We start from the raw sequence: 18,472 nt of genomic DNA, 5'->3' as shown, positions 1-18,472 counted from the left end.
GCCAGCATGACTAAGCTGCTTCTGGCGAACCAGAGCAGCGCACGGAAACGCCGTATACCTTCCCGCCAGAGCAGTACCTATTTATCTACTTGCACTTGACATGCTTTTGAACTGGTAGGTGGGCAGGAGCGGGGACTGAGCAACGGGAGATCACCCCGTTCCGATCGGCAACCCCTAGGCTCTGTGGTTTAGACCACAGCGCCACCCGCGTCTCTGCAACAAAATATATCTCTCCCCTATCGGCTGCTACGGACGCGGGTGACGCTGTGGGTTAAACCACAGAGCCTAGGACTTGCTGATCAGAAGGTTGGCGGTTCGAATCCCCTCGACGGGGTGAGCTCCCGTTGCTTGTGGCTCCCTAAGCCAACAAAGCGAGATGAGCGCCGCAACCCCAGAGTCGGCCACAACTGGACCTAATGGTCCCTTTACCTTTATCTTTTATCGGCTGCTACAGCCACAGCAGGCACTGTAACTCTCCAATGGATTGATTTCCCCCTCCCACAACCAGGTGCACTCTTCCTTGACTCCTAAAACAGATGCCAACCTTTAGCAGTGCAGATATTTGTCGCTTTTGAGTCGGTAGCAGTTATTGGCAATATTGATGGACACAACACATCATGTAACAATAGAGCAAATAACTATTTATCACCACCACCCCAACCCCTACCCCCAAATTATTATTATTTTTTTTGTTAGCAATCCACACACATTGCATATTCCAGGAAAAAAATTAAGCAAAACTCTATTACAAGCTGGAGATAAAGAAGGTAAATAAGGCCAGGAAAACTGTTCACATGACAAGCTATAAAAGGATGAGGTCCTCGCCCATAAACGCAATGAAGAACGTGGGAAGAACGCAGTGCTGAAACATCAGTACAGATTTAGTTAAGCGTGCCAGATTCAGATAGGGAGGATGCTGTAAGAATGGTCTATTTGTTAATTATTATTATTTTTGCATTTTCAAAAACAGTAACAGAGAGCATATTTAGGGAAGGGGGGTGGTTAAATAATTTCCTAATTCTTAACGAAAAATAGCTCCAAGCTGAAGCACATTTGCCATGTTAAGTTAAATTAATTGACAACAACTTGCAGATACTTAATTGGCTTAGGATTTTATTTATGTTAAGGGGTGCATTGTTTAATTTCATAATGTGAAGATCTAAGGATGTTAACGTCTAAGTTAAATTCATTAAGAACTGTGATTTGGAAAACCGTTAAAACGATACGCAGAAATTCAACCAAGGGGAAGCGAGGAAGTCACCTAACAATGTTAATAAGTGCAATTTTCAATAAGGCTATGATTTATGTTTGTTTGTCTTATGTGTTTGTTTATAATGTTGTGAAAAACAATTTTAAAAAATTGGAAAAAAAAGAAGAAGCAGCAAATTTGCCACGCGCAAAAATCGATTTCGGGGTCTATCGTTTCCCAAACTAAAACCGCAAAAAGCCAGCATTTCTGAGCTGAGCCGGGAACGCTTTCCTTTGGCGGGCGCCGACCAGCCGATCCTCCCTTGATAAGGCAGCGAAGGGGGCGGGGCCAGGGGCGGGGCGCTCCGCGCGCGCCTTTGCTTTCTGCTTCCTATTGACCCTCCGTGGGTGCCGTAGCGGGCGGGCGGAGGAGCCAACATGGCGGCGCTCGCTGCGGCACGGAGGCTCCCAGGTCAGTGTTAGTGATCGGGGGAATGACTGAGGGTCGCACGGGGGGGGGGGCGCGGGTGTCGTCATGGGAGTGACAGGCGGGGAGAGAGTCAACGCTCCTGCAGCCCCGCTTGGCCTGCACCGCTTTAACGGTTGCCTCGCTTTAGTACAGAGCGAGGAACACGCAGGAAGAGGGAGAGAGCCTATAATAAATCGTTGGCCCTACTTGATTATTCGTATTATTTTGTTGCATGTGATGCTTGGCAGTGGGACTTGGAGCTCCTGGTTAGGAAATAATAATAATAATAATAATAATAATAATAATAATAATAATAATAATAATATTATTATTATTTATACCCCGCCCATCTGGCTGGGTTTCCCCAGCCACTCCGGGCGGCTTCCAACAGACTATTAAAGTACAATAACCTATTAAACATTTTTTTCTTCCAGTAGCACCTTAAAGACCAACTAAGTTAGTTCTTGGTATGAGCTTTCGTGTGCATGCACACTTCTTCAGATACGCTCAATATCTGGATCTGGATCTGAAGAAGTGTGCATGCACACGAAAGCTCATACCAAGAACTAACTTAGTTGGTCTTTAAGGTGCTACTGGAAGAAAAAAAAATTTTTGTTTTGACTATGGCAGACCAACACGGCTACCTATCTGTAACTGGAACTATTAAACATTAAAAGCTTCCCTAAACAGGGCTGCCATCAGATGTCTTCTAAAAGTCAGATACAGTGGTACCTCAGGTTACATACGCTTCAGGTTACAGACTCCGCTAACCCAGAAATAGTACCTCAGGTTAAGTGCTTTGCTTCAGGATGAGGACAGAAATCGTGCTCCAGCGGCACGGCAGCAGCAGGAGGCCCCATTAGCTAAAGTGGGGCTTCAGGTTAAGAACAGTTTCAGGTTAAGAACGGACCTCCGGAACAAATTAAGTACTTAACCCGAGGTACCACTGTAGTTGTTTTTCTCTTTGACATCTGGTGGAAGGGCGGTTCCACAGGGCAGGTGCCACTACCGAGAAGGCCCTCTGCCTGGTTCCCTGTAACTTGGCATCTCGCAGTGAGGGAACCGCCAGAAGGCCCTTGGAGCTGGACCTCAGTGTCTGGGCTGAACGATGGGGGTGGAGAAGCTCCTTCGGGTATACTGGACTGAGGCCGATTAGGGCTTTAAAGGGTGGTATGGGGGACTTGCTGGTTTGACCCCACTCGGACCACACAGTTGCCAACCGATTTTGGAGCTACCACCACAGGTCCAAATTTGGAAGAAAGGCTGGCCGTCACTAGGTCACCCTAAACTAGCTATTGCAAAAAGAAAGAAAGAAAAAGAAACGGAGGCCATAGGTATAATAGCATTGGCTCCCAGCAGAGGCTGAAGCAGGTTAAAATGATGAGCAGCAATAAAAGTAGAACCTGAAGACTTTCATCTTAAGGTTGCTGCTGTTTCAAGCAGGAATGGGGGTTGTGATGAAATTTTGCAGGATAACTGCGACACAATGCTGCTTTTGGAAATTGACCATCACTTTCCTTGCGTCTGAGTGTTAGTGCTTTGACTAATCATAGCAGTTCACTTAATGTGAAATGCTGTAAGCAAGAAATCTCACCAACTTTGAGTCATATTATTAACGATTACAAAAGAAAACTGGCAAGGATCTGATGAAGTCTTGTAGTGGGTTTATTATTATTTAAACAATAAAGTCCTATTAGCACACACTCATTTGGTTGATTGCCCTTCCACGTTGACTCTTCACCCCCAATATATATTTTTAATTATTATTTTCATCAATTTATTTATAGTCTGCCTTCCATGATTCTAATCCTTCCAAGGCAATTTACAAGAAACATTAAACTACATTAAAGAAAAACCCCACAATGAGCCATTAAAAGCCATTGGGATCCTTTCCACAGGACAGTTGACAGCCCCAGACCATCCTTTCTCAACCTTGGGTCCCCAGATGTTATTGAACTCCCCAGATGTTATTGAACTGCCACTTCCATCATCCCTGACCATGCTGTCTAGGAATGATGGGAGTTGTAGCCCAACATCTGGGGACCCAAGATTGCCCTAGACAATCTTCTAGGGTGGCAGGGTAGAAGCAGGCTGTGAGGTCTGACTTCTGAGGTAATCTTTGCCTGCCTCCTGCTCTCTCTCTTGGTGAGAGGAAAATTAAGCTGGTAAGCTCACCTGGCTCCATCAGTCTCATAATAGTCAACACTCACCGTGAGAAGTCCAGAACAGGGAGAAGCCAGATGAAGGCTGTTCCTGGTTCCATTTTTTGATACATGGTCTGCTTGCTTTTCATAATGTTTTCTCTAATTTCTCTAGGGGTTTTAAGATCGTTCTGCCCTTTGGTCCCTTTGGCCAGTAATAGTTCTTACAGCATCCGTCCAATTTCTTGGTTGTCTTCACTTCACATCAGCCACAGGAAGATATCAACAATCTCCACCAGAAAACCTCTCCTCTCTGTTGGAAGTGGGTCTAATGGGCATTCAGTCTCAATTTTGAACAGGTAGACACAATTTAACAAAATTTAATCCTTCATACAGATTTTGTTTTAAACCCTTCTACCTGGTCCCCAACCATAATAAAGTCAAAGTATGTGTAACCATATCCTGCATGTTCTCCCCTCTTTACTGTTGAAATTTAGATTTTTACAGATTTTGAGCTGGAGCTAGTATTTGCTTGATTGTCCGTAAAAGCACCATTATATTCCATTATATAGTAGTGTATGGAGAAGGAACTGGCAACCCACTCCAGTATTTTGCCATGAACACTCCATGGACAAAAGGAGAAGCTTTGAGAAGAAATTCCAAGGCATGCTCTGGTTCATGGGGTCACAGAGAGTTGAGCATGACTAAGACGACTGGGAGGCGGGTGGTGCTGTGGGTTAAAGCCTCAGCGCCTAGGACTTGCCGATCGAAAGGTCGGCGGTTCGAATCCCCGCGGCGGGGTGCGCTCCCGTCGCTCGGTCCCAGCGCCTGCCAACCTAGCAGTTCGAAAGCACCTTCAGGTGCAAGTAGATAAATAGGGACCGCTTACCAGCGGGAAGGTAAACGGCGTTCCGTGTGCTGCGCTGGCTCGCCAGATGCAGCTTATCACGCTGGCCACGTGACCCGGAAGTGTCTGTAGACAGCGCTGGCTCCCGGCCTATAGAGTGAGATGAGCGCACAACCCTAGAGTCCGGCAAGACTGGCCCGTACGGGCAGGGGTACCTTTACCTTTACCTTTAAGACGACTGAACAACAACGAATAGTAGTGTAAAATGCTGGGGAAAGTCCCTATTGCCCCAATTTCCTTACTAATAGTAGTAACAGGATTCCTAGTGTATTGCTCGTGTGTACAGTGGTACCTCTGGTTATGAACGCTTCAGGTTAGGAGCTCTGCTAACCTGGAAGTAGGTCTCCTGGTTGCGAACTTTGCCCCAGGATGCGAACGGAAATCGTGCACCAGAGGTGCGCGTGCAGCAGGAGGCCCCATTAGCAAAAGCTCGCCTCAGGATAAGAACGGTTTCAGCTTAAGAACAGACCTCTGGAACGAATTACGTTCGTAACCAGAGATACCACTGTATTAGGTTATATGTGTACTTTGGCTAAGATGTCAAAATATCAACAGTAGTTAGAGGTGATTCCTCTGTGCTTGATTCAGTTTGGGATTAGTAATTTGCATGAAACTACAACACACTGAAGAAAATATATGTTTCCCTTACGAGTTCTAAGTGTACTTGCCAGTCTTCAAACCTCCTACCTAAGAGGCCCTGGTAGTTGCTAAGCTGTGACTGCAGTTCCTCAGTCGTTTGGGGTAGGGCCAATGCTTTTTCCCCAGGCTGCCTCCCCCACCCCCCAATCCATCTCTGCTTTCTGGAGCTTGGGAAAAGTACATTTTTTCAATATTATTCATACTGCAGCTGCCAAAGCCACATAAACAAGGAAGGACGCATTAGTCCATTTTCTTTCTTCTTTTCCCTCCCATTTGCCCATTGGGTTGTTATTTGTGCCAGAAGCCAATTATGGGGGTAGGACTAGCCCGTTGGTAGGCATGTATTAATGCACCAAATTTGCATTCTGAAGCAGGTATTGATGAGGCTTCGTGTTAGTACTAACAAAGTAAGATCCCAGTTCCTTCTCCCCTATGTGCATGCTAGAGCCGTTATGGGGATGCATGTTCCCACCTCCCGTATCTCATGCAATTTCCCCCATTTCTACTGTTCAAGGAACATGAGAGAAACAACATGGGATAGAATTGGGTTTGATCACAGAGAAGTGGGCAAATTTTGACTTTGCACAGGGTACCAAAGTCTGCCACTTTGGTGAGGTCAGGGTGGGAATTAATGGGAGCAACAACAATATTGTGGTGTGATCATACAAACATACTTTGGAGGTGAGCGTGTGTTACATCCTCTTCATCCACAGTGCACTAGTTTGAATTCTTATATAACAGAAGTAATTTTAAGGAGACATTTGAACATTTTTGTGACTTCTGCTATTCATGGAGCATTGCTGAGATTTTTGTCTTTTCAAGGATCTTGGTATAAGGTTTCTGTGCTATTGAGACATTGATTAGTCAAATGCTAAATTAAACAGGTCACAGCTGTTAGATCTAACTTCATATTTTCTTGATTCCCTATAAATTTCAGTGTAACACCACTGCTCCCAAGTATCCTTCATCAGCAAGTAAGGACTCTCATCAAATTCGGCTTGCGAAAAGGAAAAAGGAAAACTGTAAAACCTGTGATTCACAGATTTCTCAGATTGCATTGTGGCCTTTGGCTAAGGAGAAGGGTAACATTTTCTTCATTGAATTTTATTGTCTTGACAGCATGATATGCCGGTGTGTGGGAGAGGTGCTGCTTTTGTAACTGTAGCTTAGAAAAGTACAAGAATTAAAAAATGAAGGACAGAACAGGCTATATGAAAATCTACTTGTGTGATGATTATGTATTTATTTTGTGGATAGCCATTCATATGTTTGAAGAATTAAATCTTTTACTCTTTGATGACAGGCTGGTTACAAGAAACGGCTGTGGAAAAAAAATTATAGGCGGAGGAGGCGCTTGAGGGAACATGTGTTCTGCAATAAAACACAGTCTAAGCTCCTTGATAAAATGACATCTTCCTTCTGGAAAAGAAGAAACTGGTACATTGATGACCCCTACCAAAAATACCATGATCGTACAAACTTGAAGTTATAAATTGTCAAATGCACACCTGCAGATCTTTGTATGCCAGTCCAAATATTAATGGTTCAGGTTGATTACTTTTCCATACATCTGTCTAACAAGCAAATGAACAGTTTATGTTAAATTACTGGTGCAAAATAAACCATTGATCTGATTACTCTAAAGATTGATTGCATAATTCTTTTGTTTTATTAGCAAAGGGTGATAGCTGCAGAATGTATAAATATACTTTCATTGATTGTGGAATATAAATTATATGCCTCAAAACTGTTTTAAATAGTTATAGCTACAGTTTTAAATCTTGGGACTGTATAAAATAAGCATTTAGCCTTGCTCAGCCATGGTCCATTTATTATTTCTGCTGAATAGAAGTGCAAAATTTAAGCACATGGATTGTCTTAAAGGCGGCAAGCTGATAAAGTCTTTGATGAGTAATTAATGGCTGGCTTATAAAAAATTTCAGCTTTGCAGTAATTATTACTTTTAAATGACAAGAGAGATGCTGTAACTCCTTGGGCAGTCGTGGAAATGATGAAACTTCCACTACTGATGGTTGTCTCATATTATACTTTTCTGTTTAATTGTTGGTTTATTTATATGTGAGAACACAAATAGACACACACACAAAAATGTGTGAATGTATGTACTTGATACCTGTTTCAAATGATGTATCAGAATCATTCAAGATACTAGTAGAAATCTTCAGTCATATTACCAATTTGAGGCTCTTACTGATTAATGAAGTCTTCCTTCTTTCCATCAAGACAAACAAATCCCAGCCATTTCCTCAAGTAGCCTTGCAATTATTCACAAGGCACAAGGAGTTCCATTTAACATACATGATTTTCCTCTCCCCACAACAACCAATGGGATAGGCTAGGCTGAGAGAGAATGACTGGTGCAAAATCACTCAGTGAACCTTGTTGGCTTGAGGTGAGGAACCAAAATCTCACCACTGTAGAACAATGTCGCAGTAGTAGACCATCAGTTTGCTAATCTATTAAGATTCCCCTTACAACAGGGGTCAGCAAACTTTTTCAGCAGGGGGCCGTTTCACTGTCCCTCAGACCTTGGGGGCGGCGGACTATATGGAGGGTGGGTGAACGAATTCCTATGCCCCACAAATAACCCAGAGGTGCATTTTAAATAAAAGGACACATTCTACTCATGTAGAAACACACTGATTCCCAGACCGTCCACAGGCAGGATTTAGAAGGCGATTGGGCCTACCCATGCAATACAATGATAGCATATAGTGGAGATAAACAACTACAAGAATTAGGACACTACAAACAACTACAGAAATCAGAACACTACAATAATATTATAATACTGCAATATTAGAAGTATTATATAGTTATATAGAAGCGTATAGTTAGGCATATTTTGTTTGCTTGTAGGATCAGAGATTGAGAGTCCAATTGAGCTTTTAATAAGTGACCACCAGAACCACTTTCATGTCTAACAGGGGAGGTACACCTCTGTCCCTTTAAATCCCTCGGAGGCAGAGTGAGGTTGTGCTGCAACTCCAACAAATGGGCCTCAAGCTTTTGGTGGAGGTTATTCACCTGCATGGAAATCCCATTTATGCTCTTAAAGATGCAGCGCAGGGTCCTGGTTATTAATTGGAAATGATCGAATCCCATGCCGTCGCCCAGGGCCGACTCGGACTCCCCCTTTGAGGTGGCTCTCACTTCTTTGTCATTATCCTTAGCATTATTCGTTGCCTTCGAGTTCACCCCCTCCACTAGAAGTGTGATTATAACAGTTTCGCCTACTTTGAACAGAAGACCCATTCCTTTTTTTAAAAGAAAAATTTAAGACTTTATTTTCAAGATGTATATCAAGCATTATAACAAAACATTGACCTTTGGAATACTGTTGTAGTATGTGATCTTACAATGCATTTTTCAATGTTCTAGCCTAGCATGTCTTTGCTATGGATCAGTGGAAACAAACAAATATTAAGTGCCCCGTTACCAGCCTCAGATATTGGCCACTTGCGTTACTCTCTAAAATACAGTGCTCTTGACAATTTCAAATAGTGTGCCAAGTGCAAAGCAGGTACTTGCAAAAAAAACTGCAAAAGAGTAATTAACAAGCATTTAGGCACAAGTACATGTATCAGCTACTTAAGAGTACAATTACCTTGCAGAGTACAGCTTGAAGGTAGCAGGTTGTTTACAACTGGCTAGAGAGCATCCCAACTTTATGTTCAGCATTTTCCCCCCAGTGTTTTAGTTTTAAAACTGACTGGTGAAGTTCTTTGATTTACATTGAAATAAAATATTTTCCCTGCTACCACCAGCCATTGGCTAGGTAGGCCAATGGTCTGACTTCACAGAACTATAGAGTTGAAAAGGACCCTAAGCGTCATCTAGTTGGACCTTGTGCCTCATACCAGAGTAGACTCAGTACTGTCTACACTGGCAGGCAACAGCTCTCCAGAGACTGTGGCAGAGGTATGTCACATGAACATAAACTGGAGGGGCCAGGGATTGAAACGGGTACCTTCTGCAGGTAGAAGGTGGAACCAAAGCATGTGCTCAACTATGGTCTATCCCCATGAATAGTGAAGGGTGAGAAACTTTGGTAATTAGATCAGTACTGATAACATGGGCATACGCAACTAAGCCATAGTAGCCTGTTCTCTTGTGAAGTTGGCTATTTTCCTACCATAAAGAACATTTTACAGTTACATGTTTGGGAACCCTCCCCATAGTTTTACAATACTAGAATTGTAGCAACAGAAGCAGTATTGTGCTGGAACCACAGTCTTACATTGCCCCTTGTGTGGCTCACTGTTCTCTCCCTTGGGTCCCTTCTAACTCTATGATTCTATGTAGCACTGGATTTGGGGTGATGCAGGCAGTTCCCCAACACAGGGCAATGAACTTGGGGGCACCAAATCTGGGGCTCTCGCAGGACACCCTGTTACCAAAGAGTACCAAAGTCCGCCTCTGTTCTATGGTTTTACATCTGTAATGCAAAAACAAAAACCGGCAGAAACAGAGCATTGTGGAAGCTAAAGTTGGCTATGCAAAGCTGACCCCCAGTATTGGTCCGAGGAGGTAAGACTAGAGAACCAAAGCAAGACAGTACAGCGTATTAATCCCCAATGTGTACATGAAATTAAATTATATAGGAGCCTTCTACTGAAAATAAAATGGATAGCCCTAGTAAATTGGTAAAGAGTACAAGTCTTGAGTGTTCAAAATGCTGGAAGCTGATATGTTTTGATGCACATGTCTCAGCCAAGGCTGTGAACAACCTGCTTCCATTGTATTGCAGATTTTAAAAATATATGGAACATAAGTGCTACACTTATTTAGCCATTCATGTTTCTCACTGATCTATACACAGATAACACAGTTCAACTGATTGATTAGCACAACTACCAGTGATTTTTTTTCCCTTACAGTGAATTTAATTTGAGAGATAAGGCAATTCAGAGAGTTTCACCTTAGCACTAAACAACAGGAAGTCCAGAACAGTCATACTTGTCAGTAAAACAGCTGGTCAGATAGACATCGGTTCGCTTTAGGTAGAATGAGCATGCGAGGAGAAATTTACAAATGTGTCTTTTTGGCATAATTAAATACAAAATTGCCACTTTCTCATTTTATTCTGTCACACATAGCGGTATATATTGGCAAAAGTTATCTGCTTGCAAGATAATGTCATTTTGCTGATGTCGCAGACAACTTTGAATTCTGTGCGTGAATGTATACAGACTTCAAAAAACTGCTCAACAAATATGCTAGCTGAACTCCCCCAAAATCAAGCTTTTCTGCTACAACTGAATATTTTCTAGCTGCCATCTAAATTATTCATTTGTTGACTGAAATGGCATCGGATCCAAATATGGTAACTGTTGGAGACATCTGTTTTTGTTTTCTTGCACGGCAGTAACCATGCTGATACATGCTTATGCAATGGTTGGATTTTTTAAGGCTTTTCAAAAAATTTGAGAAGTTCCAAATTAACATTTAAGAAGCATGAAGGGAGGCTAGGATATGGATTCTTAAACCCAAAACAAAAATATTTAACAGACATTTCATAGTGCTAATCTTGGAACCTGAAACACAGCCACCTAAATCCCTGCTACACATGAAGGAGGTCAGTAGTATCATTTGCAGTCTACCCATCTGATCTCAGTGGCAAGATCTTTTATATTCTACAATATTAAATATTCTAATTAACACATACAATTGTCTACAGAATTAGATTTTACATGCTCAACACTTACAAGAGACACCAATCTGAAGCACGAATACACAAATCCTAGTACTGTTTCCTCATTTTGTACCTCTCTAAAATTACAAACGCACCGTGGGATCTACAGACTATTGTGAACTCTACCAGAAGCTAACTACAGCCAAAATCTTTGCATTACGTGAGGGAGTTTGGTTACAGTCTTCCACTATCTTTCTCTGAAAGAAATGCCTACATACCTGGTGGGAAAATGTTAGGATTAAAATCCCATGTGTAGACATGGCTGACTTTCACATAGGCCAACCCACACTTTGCTAATGTGATTCTGGTTTACCTCCTAGCATTTATTATGACTCCATGCTGTAGGCATGTTCATTAAGTTGGCCAAGAGTTACAACATTAGTTTCTTTTATGCATAATATACTTAACAATGCAATCCTAATTCTGTTTACAAAGTCTGACTGATTTCAGCATGACTTTCATCCGGGTAAATATGCTTAGGATGTCAGCCTCAGCCAATCACTGTCGTCAAAACCAAAGTGCCTCTGCTCCCATATCTTGTGATAATACGTACATGTGTGCATGTGTGCGCACACATCTGTGAGTTCCTCCTCCTCTAAAATCCTCTGGCTTTATTTTTTCAGGAGTACACACAGTATCTGAGTTACAATAAATAAAATTTACAGGGGGCGGGGAGGGCGATTAAGCTCATGTCTAACACCTGTACAGTGAAAAGAATTCATGATTTGTCATATCATTCACAGTCTTGTAATAAAGATATGATGGAGAACGCTTGGGTAGAAAAATCTGTGGCCCCTGCCACTCTATACATTATGAAGCCCAAAATAAATAGGATGGATCCAAGTATTTAGAACGGGTGAATAATTATTTTCCTGGTTGCACTCACAGAGCTAAAAACTAAACTGATGTAAGGAGTAATTACAAATGTACAGCCTCACTAGCATAGCTGAAAGAGCTGCTACTCTGCAAAGAAATCCAGGGGGGTTGCTTTTGCCTTCTGGGTTTGCAATGCCACAGAAACGGTCAGGGAACCCACAGCAAATGGAAAGGGAAGCGAGAAAGGCCATGTTTATAACGTTGCAGTATCAAAAGCACATCCATCTCACCACTGTTTTTCCCCCTACATTATTAACGGAGTAGATCTTTTAAGGCAGAAGAGAGACATTCCGTGGATTTCGGTGCTAATGGCTCATCACGCTCACATGGTTTCAGTGGTTGAGGATGAGGTACTTTTTTTCCTGAAACGAGGTCTAAGGCTCCTAGGCGGTGCCTGTCAAAAACAAAATGCAGCGTTGGTTAGTCTTTCCATTCATTTAGCCACCAGAGATGCAAGTCAATTTGTGCAGGAATTTAGCAAGTGAGGATCTTCAGCTCCAGAATAGGCGTAAGGCTGCCTTCGCCTCCCAGAACGGTCATGGTCCCTTCCAAGTCTACAGCTCTATGATTCTAATGTTTAGCACCAAAATAATGTCCTCTGCGCTGGTATAAATCCAAGGCATCCCAAAAGATGGGGGTGGAATACTTTATTGGATCTTGTCAGGCTGATAAACAGAGCTACATCTACATCATCAACATCATCATCATCATCATATTTTTATTATTTATACCCCACCCATCTGGCTGGGTTTCCCCAACCACTCTGGGCAGCTTACAGCACATTAAAAATGGTAAAACATTAGACATTAAAAATATCCCGATACAGCGTTGCCTTCAGATGTCTTCTAAAAGTCAGATAGTTGTTTATTTCCTTGACATTTGATGGGAGGGAACCACTACCGAGAAGGCCCTCTGTTGGGTTCCCCGTCACCTCACCTCTCGCAGTGAGAGAACCGCCAGAAGGCCCTCAGAGCTGGATCTCAGTGTCTGGGCTGAACGATGGGGGTGCAGATGCTCCTTCAGGTATACTGGGCCAAGGCCGTTTAGGGCTTCAAAGGTCAGCACCAACACTTTGAATTGTGTTCAGAAACATTCTGGGAGCCAATGGTAGTTCTTTCAGGACCAGTGTTATATGGTCCTGGTGGCCGCTCCCAGTCACCAGTCTGACTGCCGCATTCTGGATTAGTTGTAGTTTCTGGGTCACCTTCAAAGGTAGGCCCAATGTAAAGCACGTTGCAGTAGTCCAAGCAGGAGATAACTAGAGCATGTACCACTTTGGCGAGACAGTCTGTGGACAGGTAGGGTCTCAGCCTGCATACCAGATGGAGCTGGTAAACAGCTGCTCTGGACACAGAATTGACCTGCACTTCCATGGACAGCTGCAAGTCCAGAATGACTCCCAGGCTGCACACCTGGTCCTTCAGGGGCACAGTTGCTCCATTCAGGACCAGGGAGTCCTCCACACCCGCCCACCCCCTGTCCCCCCAAAAACAGTACTTCTGTCTTGTCAGGATTCAACCTCCTTAAGTCTCATTACAACAGAATACACGTTACTGAAACTTAACCTTGCATTTGCTGACTGTATAAATATTCACTAACAGAAAACAGACTAATATCTGAGTAGTTGAAAAAAAATGTATTTATTTTGTTCCTTAGGCCTCAAAATACGACATTTGTTTGCACGGTGTCTTCAGCTACTTAATTAGAATTGGACGCAGACTGAATGGTTAGGTTAGGTGCTTCATTTATCAGAATCTTTTATTCTGATAAATATTCTATTATATTAATTCAGAAAGGCTCATCAGAATAACCTGTTTGCCACACTAAGAGCAGAACCTGTCCATCAACATATTACCATTTTAAAACTCATATAACAAATTTTCTCCCACACCGTGAGCTCTTGGGAGGTACCGTATTTTTCGCTCTATAGGACGCACCGGACAATAGGACGCACCTTGTTTTAGAGGGGGGAAAACAATAAAACAAAATTCTCCCCCTCTCTGCCCAGCGCCCCTTCAGCAAAGCGGCAGGAGGCACTGCGCAGAGAGGGGGAGAATTTTGCCCCTTTGGTTTTCCCCCTCTAAAACAAGGTGCCGTTTAAGGTGCGTTCAGTCGCCTTCAGGCGGCTATCTTGGAAGCCTGGAGAGCGAGAGGGGTCGGTGCACACAACCTCTCCAGCCGGGAGAGGGTCGCGGGGCTATGGCTTCTTTAGCCCCGCGCGCGCTCTCCCGGTTGGAGAGGTGACGCGCGGCTATAGAGGCTCCTGCCATAGCCGCACGTCACCTCTCCACCCGGGAGAGGGTCGCGGGGCTATGGCTTCTTCGCTCCATAGGACGCACACACATTTCCCCTTCATTTTTGAAGGGGAAAAAGTGCGTCCTATAGAGCGAAAAATACGGTACTGGTGCCTGTGTTATTTTCCATGCTATGGATATCACATTTTTGGGGGCAAGTTGTAATTTGCACAGCAAAGGCCTGTTATTAAACTAAAGATGCATTGAAAGCAAGCATTCAAATCAAGAATTAGACCAGGGGTCAGCAAACTTTTTCAGCAGGGGGCCAGTCCACTGTCCCTCAGACCTTGTGGGGGGCCGGACTATATTTTGAAGAGGAAAAAAAGAGAGAGAGAACAAATTCCTATGCCTCACAAATAACCCAGAGATGCATTTTAAATAAAAGGACACATTCTACTCATGTAAAAACACACTGATTCCCGGACCGTCTGCGGGCCAGCTTTCAAAGGCGACTGGGCCTGATCTGGCCCCTGGGCCTTAGTTTGCCTACCCATGAATGAGATGGCAGGACAATCCTATGATCTAACCTCAACTAGCTGCTGCTGTGCTGGGGCTTATACCAGCACGATTAGAATTGTAGGCTTTCCCACCAGCTACAATGCCAAAGCGTAATAATAATGCTACCAGAATGGAGAGCTAACACAGCCACTCCTACAAAGTCCATAGCAACAGTCTCACCATAATCACATCAATTCTGATGCCACCACAAATGGAAGGAACCAAGCAGCTATGCAGGTACACTTTAATGGTATCACACAACACATTCCGTTCCCTTTCCCACGCTTGAGGCACAACTGCTGTGGCTCACTGATATTAGGTAGGAAATCAGATGAGACTAGCGAATCATTGCACCACCATGGTTGCTTGCAAGGAGCGGCAGCTGTGTTCCCTGGATAAGCCGCAACCCCTTGATTCTCAGCTTTCTTTCATTTAAAATAAAAGTTGCTAGCACTTGGGGGACCCAAGATGTGAGGCAAAATGTACAGGCAGTGTTCTCATTTGTTTCGTGAGAAACCAGGGTGCTGCTCACACCTTTTCACTGTCTTTAACCAATGCTGACGTCTTAGAATGATTGAGAAAAGCAGGCCTAGCCAATTAGACAGAAGAGAAGGCCCGAATGAACATCTGGTTCATTTGATGACAACATTCAGAATTCAAGAATATTGTACAGTGGTACCTCGGGTTAAATACTTAATTCATTCCGGAGGTCTGTTCTTAACCTGAAACTGTTCTTAACCTGAAGCACCACTTTAGCTAATGGGGTCTCCTGCTGCAGCTGTGCCGCCACCGCCCAATTTCTGTTCTTATCCTGAAGCAAAGTTCTTAACCTGAGGTAATATTTCTGGGTTAGCGGAGTCTGTAACCTGAAGCATATGTAAACTGAAGCGTATGTAACTCGAGGTACTACTGTAGAGGCCATCCTATCAATGGTCTGCTGAAAATCTTATATGCAGTCATACCTTGGGTTACAGACGCTTCAGGCTGCGTGTTTTCGGGTTGTGTACCGCGCCGAACTCAGAAGTACCGGAACGGGTTACTTCCGGGTTTCGGCACTAAATCGTGCTTTGCGCATGTGCAGAAGCGACGATTCATGACCCACCCATGCGCAGATGCTGCGCTGCGGGTTGCGAATGTGCCTCCTGCACGGATCACGTTCGCAACCCGAGCGTCCACTGTATTACAAAAACTGTCAGGGAACTGCCATCGCAGCCAGGAGTGGAGGAAGGGCTCCCAAGCGATGCCGGAGAAGGTCCCAGCAGGAAAGGAGGGGACTCAGCGACCGGGGAAGGAAATCAGCGTTACACCAGAGAGAAAGGCGGGCAGAGGCGGGCTTCGGAGAGGTGGCTCCAGGACTCTTCACCAGAGACTAGCGAGGAGAGTACGGGTCCTCCACTGCCCACACCCACCCTGCGCAGAAGACTTCCGCGCAGGGAGGCTAGGCGGAGACTGTCCGTCAAGGAACTTTTATGTTGGAAGAAGTTCAGGAAACGCCCACTGACGGATTCTGCCAGTGACTGAGACAGACGCGGAATCAGGACTGTCCAGCCAGGGGAAGGTTAATCCAGGCAACCTCGCCGAGAGTGGCGGCAACTTACGCACGAGCAACGCCCAATTCCCATTACAAAAACGTATGAGGAGCAGGGACCAAGATGGCTGCCGAGTGCTTGGAGCAGGGTTTAGAGCTCTAAGGTCAACTCTAAGGCAAATCCCTGCTATATAACCAATTCTTAGCACCTGTTTTTATTCCCTCTTCCATTTTACTTTTTAATTCCTTTTAGTGCTCCATTTTGTTGTTTTAATTTGTTGTTTTATTTTATTGTTTTATTGTTCTAACTCCCCTTAAACTGCGAGACTGCATGAAGCTGGGCTGGGCTGAGTACTTTGCGTATGAGGTTCCTTCTTCTATTATTATTATTATTATTATTATTATTATTATTATTATTATTATTAGCAAACTGATCCACTGTATGAGCAAGTAATGCAGCAGGTGTGATTGCCAAACGGAAGCTGCGTGGAGCCTGCTTCCTAAAATAAAATTATTTGTCCTGAAGAAACTGCAGCAGCGGAAGCCGGTAGGCGGGGAAGGGGGCAGCATCCCGTATGAGCGGTAAGACAAAGGGAAGGAGGGGAGCAGCCAGGCCTGGCATCAGCTCCTGACACTCTTGGGCAGCTGCCAAGGCCACAAGCTCTCAGGCAGGGCCCACCAACACCTGACACTTGCCCTGATGTCTGAGTCTGTGAGTCACCATTTTAATTTATCGCAATGCCCCACATATATAGTGTCACTCCAGAGGAATGTGAGGGAACTCAATGGCCACCTGCTGCTCTCACCCTCGCTGCCAGGTAAGTCCACCCAGGTAGGGAGGGACAACTGATGACCACTTTGCTGAGGGCCTCCACAAACGTAGAGCTGGGTACAAAAGAGAGTTGGGAGAATTCATACTGATCAATTCATCTCTGTGTTTATTCCCCACCTTTAAAATGTATATATCAGGGGTAGGCAAGCTAAGGCCCGGGGGCCAGATGCAGCCCGATCGCCTTCTCAATCTGGCCTGCAGACAGTCCAGGAATCAGTGTGTTTTTACACGAGTAGAATGTATCCTTTTATTTAAAATGCATCTCTGGGTTATTTGTGGGTCATAGGAATTCGTTCATTTTTTTCTCTCCAAAATATAGTCTGGCCCACCACATGGTCTAAGGGACGGTGGACCGGCCAACGGCTGAAAAAGGTTGCTGACCCCTGGTATATATGTTTCCTACAGGTAAAGGCAAAGGCACCCCTGACCATTAGGTCTAGTCGTGGCCAACTCTGGGGTTGCGGCGCTCATCTCGCTTTATTGGCTGAGGGAGCCAGCGTACAGTTTCCGGGTCATTTGGCCAGCATGACTAAACCACTTCTGGTGAACCAGAGCAGCGCACGGAAACGCCATTTACCTTTCCGCTGCATTTATCTACTTGCACTTTGATGTGCTTTCGAACTGCTAGGTTGGCAGGAGCAGGGACCGAGCAACGGGCGCTCACCCTGTTGCAGGGATTCGAACCACCAACCTTCTGATCGGCAAGTGCTAGGCTCTGTGGTTTAACCCACGGCGCCACCCGCGTCCCTATATGTTTCCTACAGCGTAGCTATTTGACTCTTATAACCCATAATGTGACTTTAGTGGCAGCCTGTGGTTTGGTTCATTTCCTCAAAGGGCTGTGAACACATTCTGTTCTGAGTTCCATCAGTGAGTTATCACAGACTGCAAACCAAGAGAAGAACAGTCTAACATTCCAGGTTTGTTGTTAGCTGCTCTGACAGTTTTAGGCTATTCTATTGGGGCAGTATGGGGAAAACAATGGTCCGCACTGTATGCACAGCACACCTCTTGAACATTTTAGACAAACTTAATGTAACAATAAAAACATGGATGCTAGAAGAAGAAGAAGAAGAAGAAGACAGCCCAACCAACAGGGTTGATAGAACGTTTATTGTGATAATGTATGTGAACTGCTTTTAACACCTTCAGGATAAATGCTAAGAATTACAGAGCCAGAGTGAACTTCACATTTGCTGTTGCCTACCTCTCCTGCTCTCTGAAAATGCTCATTTAGCGCAGGGAATTCCCTTTTCAAAATCAAGGAAATTCCAGGATTTTTTATTGTTTTTAAGAAACCCTTCAGTGTACAAGAAAAGGCTACTACATATTCACCCATGTTCCCCAACTGTGAAAAGTGCCTTATTATTATTGTTGTTATTAT

General features: G+C 44.1%; 2 protein-coding genes across 4 annotated transcripts in view; one reads left to right on the top strand and one right to left on the bottom strand.

The window, feature by feature from the left end:
• The first annotated feature begins 1,542 nt into the window (after positions 1-1,542).
• Positions 1,543-6,988, top strand: MRPL35 (mitochondrial ribosomal protein L35). The gene is made up of 4 exons (XM_053361839.1): positions 1,543-1,660; positions 3,974-4,157; positions 6,282-6,426; positions 6,648-6,988. The coding sequence occupies exons 1-4, from the start codon at positions 1,627-1,629 to the stop codon at positions 6,834-6,836; spliced, it is 552 nt and encodes a 183-aa protein (XP_053217814.1). The 5' UTR covers positions 1,543-1,626; the 3' UTR covers positions 6,837-6,988.
• A 2,735-nt stretch (positions 6,989-9,723) lies between these two features.
• Positions 9,724-18,472, bottom strand: part of REEP1 (receptor accessory protein 1) — a 69,480-nt gene continuing 60,731 nt past the window's right edge. For all 3 annotated transcript variants that reach the window (XM_053361836.1, XM_053361834.1, XM_053361835.1), the window contains one exon: positions 9,724-12,330. In XM_053361836.1, coding sequence (XP_053217811.1) covers positions 12,259-12,330 — 72 coding nt within the window. In that variant the 3' untranslated portion in view covers positions 9,724-12,258. The remainder of the gene's footprint in view (positions 12,331-18,472) is intronic.

The sequence above is a fragment of the Podarcis raffonei genome, chromosome 13, assembly GCF_027172205.1.
Source record: "Podarcis raffonei isolate rPodRaf1 chromosome 13, rPodRaf1.pri, whole genome shotgun sequence".
Taxonomy (NCBI): domain Eukaryota; kingdom Metazoa; phylum Chordata; class Lepidosauria; order Squamata; family Lacertidae; genus Podarcis; species Podarcis raffonei.
This window is presented reverse-complemented; position numbering and strand designations above follow the sequence as displayed.

Coding starts and splice junctions, on each gene's coding strand:
- MRPL35 (XM_053361839.1), top strand. CDS start 1,627: ATGGCGGCGCTCGCTGCGGCACGGAGGCTCCCAG. Junction 1,661..3,973: donor TGCGGCACGGAGGCTCCCAG/GTCAGTGTTAGT, acceptor TAATTTCTCTAG/GGGTTTTAAGATCGTTCTGC. Junction 4,158..6,281: donor TCAGTCTCAATTTTGAACAG/GTAGACACAATT, acceptor TATAAATTTCAG/TGTAACACCACTGCTCCCAA.